General features: G+C 41.2%; 1 protein-coding gene across 1 annotated transcript; it reads right to left on the bottom strand.

Annotated features, from left to right (window-relative positions):
• Positions 1–433: 433 nt before the first annotated feature.
• On the bottom strand, positions 434–1,914 carry T265_08491 (hypothetical protein; the record flags this gene model as incomplete). The annotated part of the gene is made up of 2 exons (XM_009174305.1): positions 434–496; positions 1,768–1,914. 2 exons carry the CDS (start codon positions 1,912–1,914, stop codon positions 434–436), a joined length of 210 nt encoding a protein of 69 aa, XP_009172569.1.
• Positions 1,915–9,800: the final 7,886 nt, after the last annotated feature.

The following is a 9,800-nucleotide window of genomic DNA, read 5'->3' as shown; positions in this document are numbered from 1 at the left end:
TAATTTCCTTATTAGCTTTGCTGTATAGCTACACTGTCCTTCATTCCGACATAAGACCATTCTCTACATCGGTTCTCCCTAGAGTCACATGCTTTTATACGCAATTCAGCAGGTACATATCTTGCAGTAATTTCACTACTGAATTGCTGACTTCCTAGTAAAACCATTATATGTTCCTACAAAATAAGAATGTTGAACATCCTAGAATGCGAAAGAGTACAGTATGATTTCATTGGCAAGGTCGGCCACACAACTCATTCCCAGCTAACATCTGAGCCGGTTGGATGATGTCAGTTTTGTTTTTTCCGTAATGAGAGGAAAAATGTAGTTTCAAGAACGATTGCGCATTCAACCCACATGTGTTAACCTTTTCAGTTCTTTCTCAAATGCATTACCAGAGTGTCATAAAGCACAAGGTTACGGGGTACGGACATTACTCGAGGAACTCAGGTCGCTCAATCAATGTGGTAGCAGCCAGGAAGGTGAGTAGATGTGTCTAAATCACAAATGGTAAAACGATATCGCCAAAACCCGAGCAAGTAAACAAAACTCGCACACTAATAGGATTTTATTTGTAGTTCTAGAAAAGCCACCTCAGTTTTTTCAGAAATCTATTAAACATGCAAATAATGAACCCAGAAAAAAACTTGAAGTACATGGGTTTACAATTTGCAAGCAAGCTGATGACCATTAGTTCGTTCTACACACTATCTGGAATATTTACTATCAGAGTTGTCCTAGTTGCGGCACTGTAAATTCGATGATCAACGATAACAGAATCGTGTCAGCAAAGCATGATCATTACCGACGTACGCAGTTTACAAGAGATATACACTAGTATGTATTAGGGGAGTCTTTCAATACCATGGTTTGGTATAAGGTTGTTTACTTAAAATAAATCATCTTCTGTAGACTAAAGGCACCGATATTTTCACACCATTCCCGGTCTGTAAAGCCACATTATGTGATTGATTGAAAACGGATAAAGCCCAACAATCGTGTATACAGGAAACACTGAAGTGGGTCAGCAATCACGGTGTAAAAAACACTCACAGATCGATAATTTTGAACGAGTTATGTGTAGGTTTTTCGCTTAATCAATCTTCTGAAAAAATCTCTCCAAGATACTACAAAGAGGTTGAAAAATTCTGAAAACGCGATTCTTTGGTTACGTCCGTGTTGGGATGGATTGTCTATCTGATTTAAACAAACAGTGTTTCAAATGTATTGCGACAAGTCATGGAACGACTTGTCGAAACACAAATCTTGAACCAGTAATGCCGTTGAAAGCACGGTGAAGATTGGTGATAGTCGGTATTTGTTTCTGTGTTTCTGCATCTCGTTAGAGATGGTGAAGGACTAGAATTTGAACAGAATCTACCAAGTTTTCATTGCTTCTGAGAAAAAATTCCTCACGGATGCTCACCTCTAGCTTACATTGTAGCCGATCATCCTGTCTCCATACATTGTTACACTGAAAGGAAAACCTGCATCGGGTTGGTAAACAACATATTTGGTTTGGACGAAATGACGCCTGCGTTCCGTTATTTTTCTTCAGTAGTTCAAACATTTTTGACTTTTAGAAAAACAGTCTAAATAATACGTTAGGGAAGAAGAGCACTTTATGGGCGCTTTATCAATCCATCCACATTTACCCTCAAAGTGTCTAAGCTAAAAAAATTTTCAGTAGCACTTTCAAACAAATTGGTTTGCAAATGAGTGTATTTTGCTAATTTCGTGCAATTTGGGCGACGGAAACTCGCCTACCTGATGAGCCCCAAGAAGGACGAAACCGGTCGTGCGCTGTCGACGAATTCTAAGCAACCTTATGAGTAGTGCACTGTGAATATACATGTAACGCGATATCTCGAATATTGTTGCGAGTGAAATATGAGGCGGCCTGGTGAAGCACATTCAGTTGCCTGGAAACAACACAAACGAGAGATTCAGCTCGCAAAATTAAATTAGCTTGCAAATGAATGCATTTTGCTAAGGGATTGTGCTGTTATCAGTGAATCGGGTTGTCCCAACTTGATATGTTTCCTTCCAGATTTCACAAGGTTAGAATAAAAAACCACGTTGACATAAAGAAAGCATGAAAGGGAGCGCCTCTGGTCCTCATCTGCGCAGCATTCCTCAGGAGCGGAAATTCGCTGAAAACGGATATTCAGGAAGCAACTTTGACCACACGTTCCTTGGCTGTACATCAGGAAAAACGAACAAAAACATGTGGTTAGAAACTCAGATCTTCGGTGGGTCAAGAATAACTTGCGGTTGCGGTAGACGATTCTTTTCAACCTGTTCGCTTTCATAAAAAGGCCTTTCGATAGAACGCCTACAGTCTCGACCAGAATTATACGGAAGAAATCAGTGGGTTGTTAAATTCCTTACGCAAAACAAGAACGTTTACGTTCCCCCGTGAAGTCCGAAACCCATTTTGGAACTTGAAAGAATATCACGTTCGTCTATTGTGAACTATTATGACACGTCACCTGAAGAACTGAAGGCCATCTGAAATGCATTGTGTTCAAAATGTGTAATATTAATGGATCAGGTGGTGGAACAATATCAGAATTATCTTAAACATAGATGGTAGTTTATTGACTAAACACCGGCTGTATTAGAGCGGGTTTCATCGGTAGTAATGCACCACTAATGTGACCAGTCACACTAGTATCGAATCACATACGAATATGAGGACATTTCGATCAGGAGATGTTATTTTTACATCCAAGAGGTTGAAAAAATTGTTTGACTTAGATAGAAGACTGATTTAGTGCGCATTCAAACGAAATCCCGTGACTCTTCCACGAGTAAGCCACAAATTAATTATCCTTAGGAAAAGAACAGCTGGGAAATGACATACGTAGATGCATTTACTCTACGCGTTTTGCCACCAGCATGGTTTGGTCGAGACACCCTCCCCATTGCTAGACCTCTTGCGTCAACTGGGTGCGTCTTTCTGTGACGCACATACTATCCAGTAAACAATGAGAGGTCATGCGACGGTCTAGAGGATTTAGGTACTTGCACCTGCCACGATCTGTGCGTACGCTCTGTCTCCGTTTCCCGCGGGCCAAATTGTATCGTTACGTTCTGTTTATTTGTTTTTCTTTTCAGAGATTTCTGTCCCACGAATTGGCACCCAGATCGTCTACCAAATTCACACATTGGGATTGTAAGATATTACTTGATTTTCCAATGGACAAGAACATCTGGTTTTTTCCGCAACCCCTCGGACGAACGGTGGTCTTAATTTAATGCACGTTGTGAGAAGATTAAGTCTCTGTTTTTGGGCTACCTAACGTGTCAGGTGTGATGTTGCTGAAGCTCTTGTCCATTACTTTGGTAAATGTGAGAAAAATGCATTTTAAACGTATACGAAACGGCTACCAGCGGACGAGGAACATTTCGGTCAGGTTTTGTGCACTCTGAACACTTTGACGTTAAAGTATCATCCATTCCGTTTTTCATTCCGCTACCTAGCCACCCAACAGAGATACGAACTTGTAAAAACTGCGCGGAGCCAGCTAAATGCATTTGAATAAGCCTCACCTACGCAACTAAAACAGAGATTAGAACAACATCGAAAATTCTCCCGTCATTTTGCCATGAGCTGATGTCGAGTGGGGACCACAAATGACAGCGTGTCGACCCAGTTCACGATGCGTCTTGGGAGCGTCTTCACCACACAAATGTACAATCATTCATATGAGTAATACTGCTATAACACCCTTTAGTAAGGCTTCTTTTCCATTATTGTTTTATGGCAGTTCAGCGTAATTAGGCTATCCTTTGATGCCGTTGAAAATAATGATGATATACTTGGGTACGTTTGGTGAAATCTCCGTTTTGGCTGAAGCTGCGGCGAGTCACTTTTGCACGCAAGAGTTCTCTTCTGAAGGCGTACAGGTTGCAGTTTTATTTCGAATGTGCCCTTTTCTACCTCAAGCAGTTGGAAGAGATTTTCAACTTGCTGTAAGCTATGAGTTGGAACAAGTCCTGCGTTCGTTTCCACAGGTGTTGGCTTGTCTTTTACCAGTCATTACAAAGAATTTTTCAAACTTGGACTTTACATGTTTGGATGAATATACTCATTCGCATATCGATTTGCATTTCACGGATGACTCAAGTAACTCTCTCGATGATGATATTCCTCAACTGAATGCGTTGCACACTGGGCGCTCTATGTCTCCGCTGATAAGATATTAAAGGTATCGCATTTTATCTTTCACAAAAGAAACTACTAACAATCTCAAAGCGTTTTCAGACTACTTGACCCATACATCTGTCACTTCGGTTGGCCACAAATGCTTATGTTCCGTTTTCTAGCCAGTGAGTCAGGTTTATAGAAAGCTCCTCAGAGAATTTCATTGTAGGCTAATTTGTCTTGGAATTTCAGTGGTCTACAGAAATTTTGTATCATTCAGTCATGGAGTGGGGTTTTTCAGCAAATTCTTCTAAAGGTATATGGTTCTGATATACTTTTAAAGTGGTAAGTATCGGAATAGAGCTTAGAACGTTCTGTTCCGTTAGAGTAACAGACACGTATCACTTCTTGAAAATGTTGGCATTGGACATTTTCTCGGAAAAAAAGAGTTTTAGTCCGGGCTTCGTTCGTCTAAGAATACGGGGCATAATTTGATTTAAACTTATTGTTGCCATCCACATTGGGAAGTGGGGCAGCTACTTTGAAATCTAGTAGAAAATGTTTTCCCATTTAGGGCTGTCATGCAGTTGAATGTGTTCGTCGATCGAGACGTTTCTCGCTTATCCATGTTATCCTGTAACCATTTCGCACTCATCCAGTGCTGTTCAAAAATAAACGATAATTAAATTAGCCAATAGAACTAAGAAGGAATTGTACGACCCTCAGCACACTGGGTTGTGCCTGGTGAAGTCTGTCCTGTGGCTCAAAAGAGATCCCATTCTATGTTATTGCGTCAATAAACCTCAAATGTGCAGTGGCCACATGGTGTTTTCTTTTTTTATTCACCTATATACTGTGGTTGGCAACCAAACGTTCATACTCGGTGCAGTGTAGTGGGTCACCTTTGACGATGCCGCCGCAAAACAATGCAGGTTGGTAATATTCGGCCTCCTCAACTTCCTGGCAGTTGTTTCTGTGTCTCTCCCCCAATGGAAAGTGTGTGCCACGGATTAGAACGTGAATATCACCTACCAACCTTGCATTCCTTCTAAAAAAAGGAAATATTCCTCGTGTTTGATCAGCGATAGCTTACATTGTAACCAATTATCCTGCCTCCACACATTGTTACACTAAGAGGAAAACCTGCGCCGGGTTGGTGAACAACAAACTTGTTTTGCACAAAATGATGCCAGAGTTCCGTTATTTTCCTCTTGGATACATGATCGATCCGCATCATTCCTGTCTTCTGGGAAAGCAGGCTTACGAAAATTTATATTTCTTTTCTAAATTAGACGCTACGGAAACGGTATATTTTAACGGTGCCTCGACAATCCACCCACATTTACCCTCAAAATATCTAAGCTGACCATGTTTTGAGCAGCATACTCAAACAATGGATTATGCTGTTATCAATGCATCGGGTTGTATCATTTTGATATGTTTTCCTCCAGATATAACAAGGTTGGAATTGAGAAGCACTTTGATGGGAACAAAACGTGAAATAGGGTGTGCCGCTTGTGCCGCAAATAGAGCTAAGCTAGCAGATAATGCACTTTTTCTGGCACCCATTTGGTCAAAACGGACGGTAGTGGAAACGATCGATGGACTACTTTTGACTCCGGCCAGTTAACTGGTTGTTCCTTACCTGTTCTAAACGATGATCATGAGGTCTTCCGTGGACACGGACAGGAATTTATTTTATAAAACTGGCCAACCACAGTCAACTATGTTATTTACGACAAAAAACAACCTCATGATATTTCAAGTTAATCAATGAATGAGTTCTGATTGAAAACTGCTTGGAACTTAGCGACGTTTCCCTGCACACATTGGAACATTTAAGAGGCCAGAAATTTAACGGAAACATCAGGGGACAATCGACAAAATTCCTCAAGGAACTATGAAGCAGTGGAAAACGGTAATCTACAGTCCATGTTCATTCTGCTCCTTCTGAGCCTTGGTAACCCGTTTTCCGCAGTAGAAGGCTACCTGTCAAAGCACACTGTATTTTCCTGTGCTTGACTGCAGCCTCTGTTGACCCACTCGGTTACATCTTTGTGCAATTGCAACTGGAAGCCGAAGCGACCTGGAAGGACACTTTCACTGACAGAACCAAACCAACTTTTGACCGGAAACACCTCTGATTCCGCCGGAAAAACAAACCTTAATGGACCAACGCACCGATGTCCTCTCTATGGTTCAGTCTTTTTTTGGGCAGCATCGAGTTACGCTTTTGAAAAACGGAAGGTGAAGTCTGAATATGTACTACCTCANCAATCCATGTTCATTCTGCTCCTTCTGAGACTTGGTAACCCGTTTACCGCAGTGGAAGGCTACCTGTCAAAGCACATTGTATTTTCCAGTGCTTGACTACAGCCTCTGAAGATCCATTGCGTTCCATCTTTGTGTAGTTCAAACCGGAAGTTCAGCCGACCTGAAAGGGCACGGGAACTGATAGAACTCAAACACCTTTTGACCGATAAGACTTCGGATTCGTTAATTCCGCCGGATAAAACAAATCTATAATGAACCAACCCACTGACATCCTCTCTGTGGTTCAAAGCTGCTTTTCAAGCATCACCAAGCATCGCGGAAGGCGAAGTTTGAATGTGGACATCCTCCAAGTGATACTTGAGGCTGCAGCGACCGAAATGCAATGGTATGGCTGACTCGCGCATTTTTTTCTCGTTTGCGCGCTATTCGTCAAGGGTAGTAATTCATCGAAAACCGCTTAACCAAAAGCATTAACACCAATTTAAGATCTGTTTTATTTATCTGCCTAGACGCTAGCTTAACGGGAACGATCACAACTCTCTACGGTCCTAAATAAGGGCTGGGGTAGCCTATTCTTATGGGTTGCACAGCTCTTATAAGTCAGCTCTTCTACCACCAGGATTTTTCACTAGAAAAATTCCAAAAGCTTACACGCACGACATTCGATGCACTTTCTTTCGAAAGTAAGCACCAAGCCTCTGGAGTGGTTACTATCGACAGCCATTGTCTCAGTATTTTGCAGAGAGTTGAATATGCCAGAAAAGCGCTCAGCTAATTTTTCCACATGTATTTTAATTCTAGTAATTTACAGGGAGTAGAGATAACAGTTGTGGAAATGTTGCTGAATTGGTTTCACTGCTAAAATATAAGCTGTGCCAAACAAGCTCTTTACAGGGTGCTGGGAAAATAATTTCGTATATGAGGCGTGAGTTGGGATATCCTGAATGTAAATGCACGGTGTCAACCTGAACGAAGCCTTCATGCGAATGGAGGTCGCGATTTACCAGTTAACCAAAAGCTCCCTCCTAAGTGGGATGATTTTGAGCTGGATTTTCATCGAAACAAGTTGATTGTAATGGACGATCTGCGTAATTCAGACTATTGCACCTTGCACCACGTTGCTCACTATTGGTCTACAGAATCCCAAACAGTGTTCAGACAGACACTGTGCTCAACCTTTTAGCCTGCCTTTTGGTATCATTCTCACATCAGTGCTGTGGAAGTCATTTAAATGTACTACCTCATTCGTTTGCACCAACTCACGAACCAGCATGGGGCACCCATTTTGTCCTTCTTGGCCTCTATTTTCCGTTTGCTTTACGTTCTTTAAAGGTCGGACAAAAATTAAACCACATGTTTCGGACGTATTTTGTCCATGTGAATTTCCAATCGTGCCGATCTGAAAGAGTTCTTAGGATATTGTCTATGTTGCTGTGTAGTCACTGATACCAAAATCGGGCGTATAACATTCTTGGCAACCGAGACAGTTGTATACATTATGAGTTATCGAGTCATTGCTTTTAAAATAGAATGTTCGAATTTTTAATTATGAAGTACTGAATTTTTGTAAGAAACCAAAATTTTAAAACGATACATTATCAGAAGAAAGCGTTTACCTGATAAAAGTACTCGACTGTTATGTCTGACTAGTGGTTACCGATCGATAGAGTGAAAAAATTTCATATTTTGAAGTATATCACAACGACTGAAATTCGGATCCGGTGCAGATGTACTGAAAACTGTGATGGTAATTCACAAACATAACAAGATTTCTATTCCCGAATGGAACGTGGCAACTTTTAATGAAACAACAATGTGAGCTCTGCAAGCGCCGGCTACAAGCCATGTCCTGGCAAAACTTGGCACTATTGGTTGCATGCAATTATTCCGAGTGCGCTGATAGATCGAGACAAATCTGATGTGAGCAGAGGGAGGGTCACCTGTTTTCAGAAACGTTCTAATTCAAGCGTTGTAGCAACCAGTTTGTTGTGTTTGAGTCCCACTCCTTGTTGGAATTTGGACAAATGAAAATAATACCGAAATTTGACATCATTTTACCACCCAAGAAGCCTTAAACATTTTTCCTCATGACAAGACCGTCCTGATCTCCTGATTCAAGGGACAGGTTTACCATAACCGGAATGCTTAACAGTCGCAGGTGGAGGGGAAGGGTATTTTCTGTATCCAGGTCCCACCCTCGCAAACATGTTTTCGTGCGCTAACGTCGTATTCAAAGCTGAAAATATCTGCATGTTGCCGTTAAATTTTTCAACTTTCAGGCAGCGTACGGTTTTCAAGAAGCAAAGCAAACTAGAAGGTGTAACAGACCGATCCTATTGAACGAACAGCTTGTCGTTCAGTCAGTGTATTTCAGGGAATAACCCATTTTGGCAAACCAGAGTCCACGCAAATTCTGGCACTTTTAAACCGGAAAGTTAACATACACACTTCGAATCGTGAATCAGACTACAATCAAGTTCCTATGGCACAAAGAAACCGTCGAATAAGAGGGAACCTGGTTTGGTCTCAATTCACCCTGGAATCAGTAGTTAGTCAGTTATTTCGTTGCATCGTGCAAGAGAGCCAGAACAACGAAAGTGGCTGACAAAAATCAGGTGAGTTCATTGTCTCCTCAATTAATTACAGGAAGGAGATGTCTTCTGTCCGAGTTGTACACAGTTTTGTAATATTTATTTTGGAAAGTCAGCAGCTGATGGAACACAAGCAGATCCAAGACAGTCAACCTTCAAAAAAGATCAACTGCTTCAAGTAACAAATTTACATAGTCCTCAGGAAATTCCGAGCATTGTGGGATTGAAAACCTCGGTAAAGTTACTCGCTTATTTTGAAGTACTTGGTTTTTCATGTTACTAACCCCCCAATTTTCTCTCAGCCACAATTTTGTTAGTCTTATTTTGAGAAGTAGCGTCCTGAGAAAATCTATTCCCTACCGATGGAAGAGCCACTGAAGCAGACTAAGTCAAGCAGTTAAATCGGAATAAGACAGGTATGCGTTATGAATTATCTACCGTATAATAAAAGAAAACAAAAAGTAGCGCAGCCTGCGATCATACTGACGTGAAAAATTAATTTAGATTGAGTTTTATAATTGCCCGAATATTGCAGGTGAATATCAAAAAACGGGTGTCTTCCACAAACCGAGCGATTACGGCAGTCTCTAGATTGCGGACACATGATTGGGTGTAGTCCGAAGTCTGTAGATTTCGATTTCATAATTTCATTCTGCCCACATTGTTTTCGGGGAATTGGTGATCGATTTTGACCTCAGTGGTAGAAACCAGTAAGAGGAACGGTGGACGCCGCGAGAGAAGTGTGCCATATTTCTCCCACAGAAATGTTGTTAAGCTCTCCAAAA

Source organism: Opisthorchis viverrini, assembly GCF_000715545.1.
Source record: "Opisthorchis viverrini unplaced genomic scaffold opera_v5_224, whole genome shotgun sequence".
NCBI lineage: Eukaryota > Metazoa > Platyhelminthes > Trematoda > Opisthorchiida > Opisthorchiidae > Opisthorchis > Opisthorchis viverrini.
The sequence above is the reverse complement of the archived record's forward strand: the minus strand, read 5'-3'. Positions and strand labels throughout refer to the sequence as shown.